Source organism: Corvus brachyrhynchos, unplaced genomic scaffold (genome assembly GCF_000691975.1).
Source record: "Corvus brachyrhynchos isolate BGI_N302 unplaced genomic scaffold, ASM69197v1 scaffold59, whole genome shotgun sequence".
Classification (NCBI taxonomy): Eukaryota; Metazoa; Chordata; class Aves; order Passeriformes; family Corvidae; genus Corvus; species Corvus brachyrhynchos.
In genome coordinates this window covers 3,687,323-3,699,615 of record NW_008246054.1, presented here as the reverse complement: position 1 = coordinate 3,699,615, position 12,293 = coordinate 3,687,323, and the positions used below count along the sequence as shown (strand labels likewise).

The following is a 12,293-nucleotide window of genomic DNA, read 5'->3' as shown; positions in this document are numbered from 1 at the left end:
TGAACAAATCCATATTAATAGGAACATCTACGTGACTTGGGACTGCAAAAAAACCCCAAATACAGCACACCCAAGATGGGAATTTCCACCCATAACACCACCAGGACCTGCAAAGCCTTTGCAAGCTTTAATTGATATGAAAGCAATAATTTAACTCTTCCTTTCTACTGAGCCAGAGGGCTGTGGCTGTTTCCAAGGAACAAGGGTTCCTTGCAGACATAAATGACACACTTATTGGGACATTTTCCTGGAAAATGGGAACTGTTATTCCTTTTCCCCAGTTTTGCTCACAGCTTTTCGGGGGAACTTCCAGCAGACAGAGGGAAAGAATGGGAAAAGGGGAGGAAACAAAAGCATCAGGGTGATTAGAAATGGCAGCTTGATTTTCACTATTGTTCTTCCTTCCTTTCCTCGGAGCAGGAGCCACCTCCAGGCTCCATCCACGACTCCGCCGCCGCCTCGCTGAGCTGTTCGCTTTTATTTGTTTTTAAAAGAAAGGCACCACAATAATTCATCAAAACCAATTAAAACCCCGCAAATTTAGGCAGCAGAATGTTACTTTTAATCCAATTAGCTTCAACGGCAAGTCAGCACAGCTTCAGCACTTTCGAAAAGCACGCGGAATAAAGGAATTATTCTGTGGCAATCAGAGTGATAAGAGATATCTGCAAACACAGCTCTTATCAGCAAACCCGGCCTGGCTGAGTGAGGAGTGGGAGAGTCTCACGCCAGGGTAGGGGGGACACAGCAGGAGGGTTTTAGGCCTGGTTCTAACCTGCAGCAATCAGAAAAAAGGATGCTGGGTTTGGCTCCTACAGGCTGCACATTTGTGCTTGTCAGCCTGGGTGTTGTGGATCCCCCTCCTCTCCCGGTTTCCATGTGGATGCCTCGATCCTGCCTCCTCATATCTGCCAGCTCCGGGAGCAAGGACCAACCTGGCACAGTTAATGTGGGATCCAGGGCTGGTGGGGAAGGGGAGGCTGTGGAAAAGAGGGCTCAGTTCTTACCTTTTCTATGTCTTCAAGTGTTTTGTAGTATTTGGCCTCAGTTTCTTGGATTTCCAGCAAACAGCAATTCCTTTTGTCATCTTCTGTCATTCCCATTTTCTAGGGAAAGGAAAAGTAAGACATGGTCAGATACACCTAAGGGTGGTCCAGAAACCTGGTGGGGCTCCACTTCAGCCTCCAGCAACCAAGTTTGGAAAGTCAGGAGAGAACCACTACTGGTTTGTGTTAAAGGGAACTATTTTTACCCAAAAAAAGTAAGGAGGAATCCTGGCTGTGTTATTAAATATGTTTCAACATGGAAAACACTGCGTTTTTTCCTTTTAGTACAGCCACACCACCGAAGACTATCAGCTAAAGAAGAAGAATAAGAGATAAAGGTTGGTTTTTCCCTTTTTTATGTATTTTTTTGTTGTTGCTTAAGATGAAGCTCATAACAGATACTAAGTGGGTCATAAATAATACGTTAGACTTATACAAATCCCTGGCCAGGGTTGCCAATTCTCACGATTTTAGGTCAAATCTGATAAAATGTGCTTTTCCCATAGCTCCAGCTCCTGGAGTCACTTCTGCTCTGTAAAGCTGGAAACACGTGCTGGGAGCTGCTGCAGAATCTGAATTTGGGAGGGGGTGCAGTGATGGGGTTTTCTGGATCATGCACAGGAACAGAGACCCTCTGTCCACCCCCTCAGAACTCACGGCTGGGACCTATCAGCTGGATGAAACCCCAGATTTGAATCGATTCATCTTACCTGCATGTATCTAATCTGAAGCATGCAGAAATACAAGAAGCCATTAGCATCACACACGTGCTGTTGCAACAAATCCTACCCCAAAAATTCAATGTTTTGGCAGATATATCAAAAATAGACTCTTCTGCTTAGGGAAGGGGAGGGAAAGGGAGTTACAGCTCTCAACTCCAACACTGCTCAGAAGAAAACATAAAACATTGTGGAGAGACAGTGAAAAACTGCCAATTCCACTGACCTTAATCCTATCCCTACCTGGCTGCTGGAGCTTTCCCCCCTTTTTTGCCATTTATACAAGAAATTCCTCCCAAAACTTTCCTGAGGGGCAGCTCTTGGGCCAAGTGCCTTTTGCAACTGGTGGCAAAAAGCACTGGTGGCCAACGAGCCGTGCTGACTTCAGATCCAAGCACTTTGGCGGGATCACTGGGAATTTTTTGGCCCCAACTCCTTGATCCAGAGGGGGTTTTGGTGTGCAGGGAGCTCCTCCGGCTGCAGACAAGGTGTGAAGGGATGGAATTAGGGTTTCATTGTCTTTGTCCCACTCCCAACCAAGCTGGGAGAGGGAAGGAATCAGAGCACAGGCATCCATGGATGCAGCCCTGCATTCCCAGGCTCCAGCCCCTCGTGTCTGGCTCAGTCATGTCCTGCTCCAGGGATTTAATTGATCAGTGAACTTGTCCATTGATCCTGCTTTGTTCCAGGGAGGTGTGTACTATGTGAATGTGGGGAGAGTAATTAGAGTCTGAACAAAGCCTGAGGGTGGCAGATATTGGAGGGGGGGAGAAAATTTGGAAGGTCACACTCTGGAGAAGGTCCCTTCCAGCCCTGCAGCAGCGCTGGGGACACAGGTAGGGGGGTGGCTGTGGGCACCTTTGGGGAGGTGCAAAGGCCACCAACACCTCCCCGGCTCGTCCATGAGTGTGACATTTGCTCCAGAGCTCTTGGAGATAATCCAAGTCCCTCCATGATGCTGTCCATGCCTCACACTCTGGCTTCCCCATCAGCAAAAGCTTTTTAGAGGTGACAAACAGGGACGGCTGCTTGTCCCTAATGCCACACAGGTCCCTGCTGCCCCAGAAAGCTCCCTGTAAACATCTCCCTGCTCTGAGCCACCCAGGTAGGAAGGAGCAGCACGCACAGACAGCTGCTGGATCCCTCACACACAGATCTGTCAGAGCTCGCCCCGATCTAAAAATACCAGCGGCACCTCTGCCTGACGGAGCAGGCGGAGCCTCCCTGGAAAGGCTGGAGTGACACAGGCTCAGCAGCAAAGTCCTATTTTTAGCTTATCTTTTAGGGCTTATTAGGTCTCCCTTTCCCTTCCTCCTCCCCAGACTCCTTCAGATGACAGGCTGGGCTGGGAACCTCCTCGGAGAGCCTCTCTGGGCCGGTGCCATCCCAGCTGCGCTTGTTCTTAGCGCTTGGTTTTAGCGATTCCCTTCCCTGCAGCATCACCTGCCAGTGGCACAGAGTTATTTCCTTCATGGAATCCCTCCCTCCCCTCCCCTCCCACCGAGGTGCAGCTGTAAAAACGCAGCTGAGTTGTTACCATGGGCTGCTGAACTTCCACTCTGATGATATCCTCGTAGATATCATCGCCCTCATCTTCGCAGGGGACGCAGTCGTAGATGTCCTCCCCCAGATCGTGCTCGCTGCAACGAGAAGGAGAAGGAGTCAGAGATAATAATGAGGGGATGTTCACTGTCACCTCAGCAGGCACCGAGGAGGGAGGAGAACCACAGTAAGAAAATCCTGTGAAAATTCATGTGCTCAGCCCATGCTCTCTGTTTTTCCCGGATCAGTGCCTGCTGCACATTTCTTTCCGCTCGCTGGAGGCTGGAAAAGGCGGAATGCTGCTTGACACGAGCGGGGATCACAGCCAAGAATTGCTCCATGCCCTGTGCCAGGCGTGCCCACGATGCCCACACCACCACAGGCTGCCAGCTCTGCCCCTGCAGGGCTTTTACTCGGCACTAATGGGCCCAGCTGAGATGGATCCGCCAGCCAAGAGTCCAGTGGGACCATCTGAGCCACCAGAGCCACCAGCTCCAGCTCCACCTGCTCCAAAGATGCCCACAATCCCCTCTTCAGCTCCTCTTCAGGACCAGGAGCAGCTCTTGCACCAGTGACTTTATAGCACACTCAGAGAATTCACTTCAAGGGTTGGATTTTGGTCTGCTTAAGGCACTGTGTTTGCTCTTGATCTAATTTTGCTTTTCCTCGCTGAGAGGTTTCCTTTGTGCCAAAAAATCATCTTCTTCCCCCAGTCAGAGCTCCAAACTGCTGTAGGAGCCCAGATCCACTCAAAACAGGAGCAGATATTAAACATCATCCAACGTCTCTGAGCAGTAGGAGAAGCATCCCAGTCCTGATGGACCAACACTCCCTGGGCTGTGCAGGACCCACAGCAAAGCCTGGACCAGGCAGCTGTCCCAGCCCTGGGCATCCCATCCAGGTTTAAACGCTCTGCATCTGGTTTCTATGAGTGATGCACCAACTCCCACAAAGCCCAATCCCTGCCCTGATGGGCAACTGGGTGAGTTTTAATCCAGCATTTCCCAGAGGAACAGGAGGCTCTCCTGACCACCGTAAGGCAATCTCATCAGACAGCTCAGTGAGCAGAGGCCAATAACAACATTTACATCAGAGAGAAATTAAGCAGCAAAACATCTCATTTTGAGGACCAGCCCCATCACTTTGGAGCTGCCCCTGCACTCCCAGGCTTCAAAGGCATCCCAGAGATGAGGTGCCCAGCATGTGCTAAAGGTGACGGTGTTCAGTAATTAATTATCATCTGAGCCTTCACACCCCTCCCAGGGGCTCCTCAGCCTTGGAATACTTTTGAAAATTCAGCCCATATTAAATACCAATTAACAGTAATAATTCCAGTGCTTAAATCTACAGGTGCTGGCTGCTAATGGCTCCCACTGAAGTCAATCCCACAGGATCAGGACAGCGTGAAACGCTGGAATATCAAAGAGTGCTCGCATATTTTACAAGCTGTGTCTTTCAACAGGGGCACTAATTACACACAAATAAATTTAGGTGTAAAGCTGTGCTCCAAGTGGGACACTCAACATCTCTCCATTATATATCAGGGAGCAGCAGAGCACATCTGCCTGCAGAACCGGGCTTTATTTCTCTGCTTAAACACAGCCCTTTCTATTTTTACAAACAGATTTATTTAATAAAAGTTTGGGGATTTTAAATAAATACACTGGCGTGATGTATCCATCCCATTCTTCCCGGGTGATGCATTGCAGCTGCTGCAATAATGCCCACTAATAGCTGGTGATCCATCTTCCCCCTCCCAGGCATCGCCGTCGCCGTTATTATCTGCACCAATATTTATATTCTCGGCTCCGCTCCTCATCCAGAGCCAGTCACTCCCAGTTCCTGATGGATCTCCCTGCCCATACCTCTCGGATTGCTGGCTGTCTCTCCATACATCATTTCCCTGGCTGGAGGGTTGTTGGGAACGTGTGGTTGGGTTTATGTCACAGCAGGAGCCCAGCTGGGTGTGGGATGATCGGGACAGGGCTGGGGTGGTGCTGCTGCTGGAGCAGAGCCTGCTTGGAGTGAGGGATGAACATCCCCATCCCTGGGAGAACTTGGAAACTGCTTTGGGATAGGTGCAGAGGAGAAGGTGGCATCCTGAGGTGTCCCTGAGCATCACCTGGAACTCCTCTCCCACACAAGCAGGTGCCACATCCAAGCCTCAGAGGCACTGCCCGTCCCCAGCCTGGTGCTGCTGTTTCCAGCCCAGACAAACTCTCCTTTTCTCCCTCTCCAAGAAGCCACGAGCTCTGGATCGTGGTGGGCACGCACTGGGAGAAACCCAGGTGGCAGCATGTGATGCTGAAAGGGCTTTCACAGAATCGTCAGGGTTGGGAGAGACCTTCAAGATCATCTGGCTCCACCTGAACCCAGCACCACCACAATCAACCCTAAGCCATGTCCCCAAGTGCAACATGGGTTTTGCTCAATCATGGGCTGAGATTGGAGAGGGATGCATGTCCCACTTGGATCACCAGGAAAGAAACGCCTCCCAAGGGACATCCCAGAGATTTGTCCACAGAACAGCCCTTGGACACAACCACTGCACCCACCACGTGGGGCCACATCCTGACAGCACCTCACCACTTCCCTTCCTCTAGTGAAGGGGCCGAGCCTCGCTGCTCCACTCCTTCCTGCTCCTCAACACCAGAACAAGCCCTTCCCATCCCTGATTTCTGGCTTTGGGAAAAAAATAGGAACAACTCCCGCATCCTGGGGACACCCAGAAAGACACCTCCCCTCCAGAGCTTTGGGGAGACGCACTAGAGATGCTCAAACCTGACAGCTGTGGCAGTATTACAACATTGCCATCGTCCAGCAGCCTGTTATTTATTAAAACACATTCTCAGTGCATCTCTGAGAAACACCAGAAGCTGCCAGTTTTTATGGAGAGCAGTAAACCATGAGGATCAGCCTCTCCTGGAGCAGCCCAGGAGCAGCCAAGCTCCTGCGGTGCCGTATGGATGTTGACATCTCTGCTTTGCATATATCGATCCTCACCTGTCCCCACACTGGTGAAAACACGCACCCTCCCTGTCCTTAAAACAGGGAGCAAGGATTGGGATGATTTTAGCCAGTGGCAAGCTCAGGACACACCAAATTCAGGCAATAAATTCAGCATTCCAAGCGTGTCACGGGCAGACGGAACAACTTGAGCAAGGAAAGCCAGATCGCCTCGTTCCTCACAAAGAAAAGCAATTTACTCCTTCAATAAAAGCAGCAGAGTCTGCGAGTCACCCGTGGGTATCAGAGCCTGTGATCTGCTGCCTGGATTAGGAGATTCATTGACAGCTCTGGGGTTAAGAAAGGGATTTTAGCCACCCTTCAGAGTGAACGCCAGCATTTGCAATTCCTGTTATTAGGATGGATGTAACCAGCTTTGGGCTGGCAGCATCTTGCCGAGCCAGAAAAGCTGATAATGAATAAAGCTTTTCATAGCTAAGGCAATTTCAGGCAAAAACAATGCTTTTGGCTGAGCTCTGCCTCGCTGGCAATGCCTGCCCTGCACTAACACCCACCCAGGCAGGCAGCAGCCATGCCAAGGAGCAGCTCCCAGAACAGAGGGACTGGTGCCAGGATGCTGCCTCAGAGTGAGGGAAAGGGAAGGAGCAAGTTCATGGAATCACAGAATGGTTGGGGTTGGAAGGGACCTTAAAGACCATGGGCACAGACAGTCCCTGATGCCCCAGTAAATGACACACAGCAGGTGTCACCACGCTAAAGGAACCCTGCACATCATCTTTGCACTGACACTGCGGGTAAGCGGGGAAGCTCTGATGGATTTCAGGGCCATTGAAGAGCCTCTCCACCCATAAAAACTGCTGTGGGAAGTTGATGAGTATGTACCAGCCTCAGAAATTCAAGGACAAAGCCACCACACCAAAATTCCATCCAAAACACACTGAGGAAAGAGCCAGAACCACCAGCAATAGCAAAAGGAAGAGGAGGACGGGACAGAAGGAGCTAAAATAAGACAACCAAGAGACAACCCCAAATTTCCAGTCCTGTGACCAAGGTTAAGAGCCAAAAGATCTCAGAGCCACCACAGGCCCAGGCTGGGAGTGCATTTGCAGGGTCTCTGAGGCAGCTGCCCAGCAGCTGGGAGGCTCCAGTCCGTCCCAGTAACCTCCCACTTTCTCACTGTCACTGTGCACTCACAGCTATAAATACACCAGCCAAACCCCTCATTCAGGGGCTCTGTCAGAGAGGACAAGGAGAGCCCTAAATTTGCAGCACATCTGGCAGGCTTGGGTTTCAGGGTGAGGGAGTGCAAGATGGGCAGCTGCTGGACTCGAGATCTTGCAGGGTTTTAATTACCCAGATTGTAGTTGGATGGAGACACTCATCTGGAAATAGCAGGAGAAGCCTTTTCCCACCTATTTTGCTTGGGTCTTACACTCCCCATTCCAAGTGGAACATTCTGATCCCAAGAAAGAGCCTCACACAGTTACAGCAACCAATCTGATCCCAGAAGTGGCACAAGCAGGATGTAAAAATCAATACAAGTGACAAAAGAAGGACAGACACGTTTACAAGTGCTCTGGCTCAAGTGCCGTGCACCACCAAGCCATTTATTTCAGGGGCTGTTGTGCCTGGTTTGTCCAACACAGCAAAAATAATGAGAAAAGTGGCAGCCAACTTATCATCTCACCTTGGCTCCTGTGCTCGTTACTTTTTTTAATGCATTTGAGAAATTCTGCTGATCACAGCAGTATTTTGGAAGATGTGAGGGGGGCAACGCTGGTGACAGTAGTGGGAGAAGAAGGAGAAAATTCAGCAAGAAGCTCTGCCCAGAAGATGCAGCCCTTGAGAAACTGAGGCTGGGAAGATTTTCTTTCCCCCTTCTCTAGGATGAAAAGTTAGGGAATACAAAGCTATCTCAATATTTTTGTTAGGGATAAATTCCCAGTGAGCTGCAGCTCAAAACAAGAGCAGGGGACAGTGGCACTGACCTGTGTGACAAACCTCTCCAGGGATAGGGTTTGTGGGGACCTGCTTTGCCTAAAACACTTATTTGGTCCTTTATGCAACCCTTCAACTCCTCTCCTCAAAACAAATTATCTTCAGACAAGAAAAGAAAGGTAAAAGTTATGCAAATTAAATGTTTCATGTCAAACCACTCACAGAACTTCTGCCTGACCCTGAGTTCTTCAAACAGCCAACAAATAACCCAAAATCTGCCCTGTGTATCTACCTGATTGTGCCACTGCAGAGGGACAGTGCCAAGAAGTGGAGAAGGTTCATCATAAAGAAGGCTCTGGGGCTGTAAAGAGGGACAGGATTAATGGCTCTCATAAATTTAATGAGACAAAATAACTCGGGAGAGTTCAAGTGGCAACGGAGGAAATTCAGGTGAAATGTTAAGTATAACTCTGAGGTACCAGGATGGCTTGGAGCAGCTGAAAGAGCCATAAAGGGGGATGGAAAAGCAGTTGGCAGGGAGGATGCTCAGCAGTTAGGAGGACAATTGCCTCCTGACATCAGTTCCCAGCAGCCACAGCCATGTGGGAAGCAGCAGCTCCCATCCATATGGATCTGCAGGAGCTTCCTCAGGACTGTGATATCCCTGACATGGGGGCACAGGCTCCAGAGGATGAACCCACACGTTGCTGCTGCAAAGCCAGCTCATTTCACGGACAAACTGCCCCCAAACCGGCTGCTGCTGCAGGGTCTGGCATCGGGGCGGGCTGGAATAAATCAGGCAGCAGAGGACAATGTCCCTTTACTGCTCCTCACAGCATCGATCAGGCACCACTTGCAATGTGAGCGGCCCTCGCCATCTGCCCTGGCTGGCTGCAAGCTGCCATCTGGCCCAGGGCACAGCAAACCGAGGGGCCAGAGGGCTGAAAACAGGGAATTTGAGAAGTTCCCAGCTCCCCTGATAGCCTTTTAGCTTCCCTTCCCCTTTCCATCATCAATTGTTCTTTTTTTTTAAACTAAATAGCTGTTTCCAGGCAATTATGTGCCTTGATCTGCTGGCTGGGGATCTGTCTGGAGCTGGGATTAATCCCTGCAACACCCCAAAGGTGAAAGCACAATGGGGTCATCAAGGCTTAAACACCCTTTAAACACACCAGTACCCCGTGGCTGCCCCATGATGGCACACACAGCTTGTTCCTGCAGCCCCATGGTCCAGCCCTGGCACTGGCTTTTGTCCCACAGCTCCTCCGTGCTGGGAGAATCCTCAGGATAAAGGTCCTCACTCTTTAGAGCATCATGGGGACAACAGGGGCAAAGCCTGGTTCCTTCTGCTCCCCAAATCAGCACCTCCATCACAAATATTTTTGCATTTTAAATGCTTTGCAGCACAGGAATTCAAAAATCCTGGGGACACCAAACCACTCCACTTAAATACTTACAGTCAAAACGAAGCATTTTGACATTCTCCATAAAACCTCATTTTACCAGCCCCCAAAATGTCTTGTTAGAACCAACCCAATGTTTATCCTGAGCTTTTTCTCCCAGCAGCACAACACCCAAAGACAGCTCCCTTTGGGAGATTCCTCTCTCCTAGGGTTGTCCCTCCTCACCCACCCCCATCCCTCTGAGGCCTGTGGGGACAGCAGAGCGGCACCGTGAGGTGACACATCCCTGCTGGTTTTACAGGCAGGGCTGGAGCAGCTCCTTCCACACATTGGGTCATTTCCCTGCCTGCTGCGGAAATCGCTTCCTCGCCTCCAAAGAAAGCATTCTGGCTGCAGTCAGATCTTCCCAAGGCTGCTGGATCATCAGCAATATTAAAGGCAGAGATGCTGGATGGACTGAATCATCCCCAGCAGTGAATGCTGCCCTTGTTGAGCTGTTTGGAGAGGGCAGGAGCTAAGAAAGAGCTTTCTCATCGGTGCCACGGGCTGCCAGCGCCCAGCAGCGGGGCCCAGGGCACACCACTGACACTGGCACATTCCCAGTCAGAGTTTCTTTGTCCAAGGCAGAAAGGGCACTGTCGCTGCTGTGCTGCAGGCAGCAGGAGCAGCAGCACTTGTGCTGAGGGGTTCTCCAGGGTGTTTCTGGGGTTTTTACAGCTACGGGTGAATTCCGACACCGTTTCGTAGGCCGTGGTTCCGTGCACTGGGAGGGCAGGCCTGGATGAGGGAATTTGTGCAATCCCTGCTGATTTCAACATGCCTTTCCCCCACTAGTCCTAAATAGGATGTAAAAAAGAGGATTTTGCAGAGAACGGGAAAACAGGGGAAGTTAAAAGTTGGAGATCTGGGACAGAACAGGGCAACCACTTGAAATAAACCTCCAAGTTATGTGACGGGCATCACAGCCCCTCTCACCAAGGGACAAGGAACAGTTTGGGAAGCTTTCACCTGGACACCTTGTCCCCAGCAGAGTTAAAGCTGGGAACCCACATCCAGCACCAAAGAACCAAGTGCAGCATCCCAAACCCACCCTTTCAAGGCCAGCACTGCCATTCCCACCAGCACTCGTGTTTCAGTCCCCACACAAGCCTCTCCCCAGATAAAAGCACATCTGTGTGTGAGAAACAGGAATTTTAAACCCCAAAATTAAAGGGATTTTGAGAACTTTTGGAGAGGGGGCACAAAAAATGCTCTTCCTGAAGTGATCCCTTTCCAAGTTAAAATTTTATTAAACTGCAGCTGCTGGGAGCCAACAGCAAGCAGGGAATTCCAGGGTACTCCATTCCCTCCACTGGTAATTTATGATTTACTTCTGTAATAACTGAAGCCATAAGGAACTCATTGGATTAAGGAGTCTTATTATTTATGTTGTGGAACAATAATATTTAACTGCATAAAGCCACATATCCACCCACCCAGTCCATCCCTCCAGATGAAGCAGACTGCACTTCATAAGCAAAACCCTGGCTTGATGGGAATGCTGCCATTGAATTCCAATAGTGCCTGCACTTCACCGTGTGTGTTGTAGTTCAAGGTTGATTTTAAAAGCCTGTTACATCATCAGCACGGGCAGAAAAACCAGATAAACACAGACAGAGACAGCAGCAGCATCACCCACAACCCACCAAGGACAGGCAGGGTGAGGGGCGCGTGGCTGCCACATCCCTGGAAGTGTTCAAGGACAGCTTGGATGGGGCTTGGAGCAAGGTGGGATAGTGAAAAGTGTCCCTGCCCATTGCAAAGGGGTGGAATGAAATGCTCTTTAAGGTCCTTTTCAACCCAAACTATTCTCTGATTGCCCTGGGGCCAGCTGCTGTGGTCCGAAATCACACATGGGAGAGGCAGATCCATGTGCCAGCACCCAAAAAATGCCATGGAGGAGCCAGCACTGTCAGCAATGGGTACCCCACTCCCAGGGCTGGCTTTGGTCACCTCAGAGGATGAATTATGTCCCAGGGCTTTGGGATTTAGGAGGAGGAGGGGATCCCCTGGGCTTGGCCCCTTTCACCCCCCACCAAGCCACTCATCAACTGAACCTGATTAAAAGTGACATCTCCCAGGGCTTTACATGAGAAAAAGATGGACTTTTGTCAGAGCACAAAAATCTGCTGGCAAAAGGATCAAAGCAGCCGTTCTGGCTCTCCCAGCCCTGCTGTCAAACTTTATCTGCCTTTGCTGGAAGCCCACGGCAACTTTTCCCAGTGTCCCCTCCCAGCAGAAGGTGAGGCCACTCACTCTGCCAGCTCCTCCAAGCTCCGGTACACATCATCGTCATTTTCCGTGGTCTCCTCCGAAGGGAAGGGCCTGGGAAGGAAAGGAATGACAGGGTTATATTGGTGCCTCACCCCTCACAGCAGAGCCCCTGAACTCAGCCCAGCCCTGAGCATCCTGCTGAGCAGAGGCTGTTTTGGAACAAAATATTCACTGCAAATCCATTTTTGTCCCAGAATGACACCACCTCTGCTGCTTCCCGAGGGCAGAGCTGGCAGGGCAGGGCAAGAATCCAGGTGGGGAGGTTGGCTGAGCACACAGGGCAGCACCTGGGCACCAGAATGAGGAGCTGCGTGGTCTGACAGCACCTCAGAGTCCCCGTGGCTGAGGTCCTCCGCTGTGAGTGA

General features: G+C 50.5%; 1 protein-coding gene across 1 annotated transcript in view; it reads right to left on the bottom strand.

Moving 5' to 3' along the window:
* VAV2 (vav guanine nucleotide exchange factor 2) overlaps nt 1-12,293 on the bottom strand; it is a 129,542-nt gene that overhangs the window by 23,317 nt on the left and 93,932 nt on the right. Inside the window, exons 4-7 of the mRNA XM_017745405.1 lie at nt 11,911-11,979; nt 3,303-3,405; nt 1,757-1,771; nt 1,008-1,106 (exon numbers count right to left, since the gene is read on the bottom strand). Of these exons, the coding sequence (XP_017600894.1) occupies nt 1,008-1,106; nt 1,757-1,771; nt 3,303-3,405; nt 11,911-11,979 (286 nt within the window). The remainder of the gene's footprint in view (nt 1-1,007; nt 1,107-1,756; nt 1,772-3,302; nt 3,406-11,910; nt 11,980-12,293) is intronic.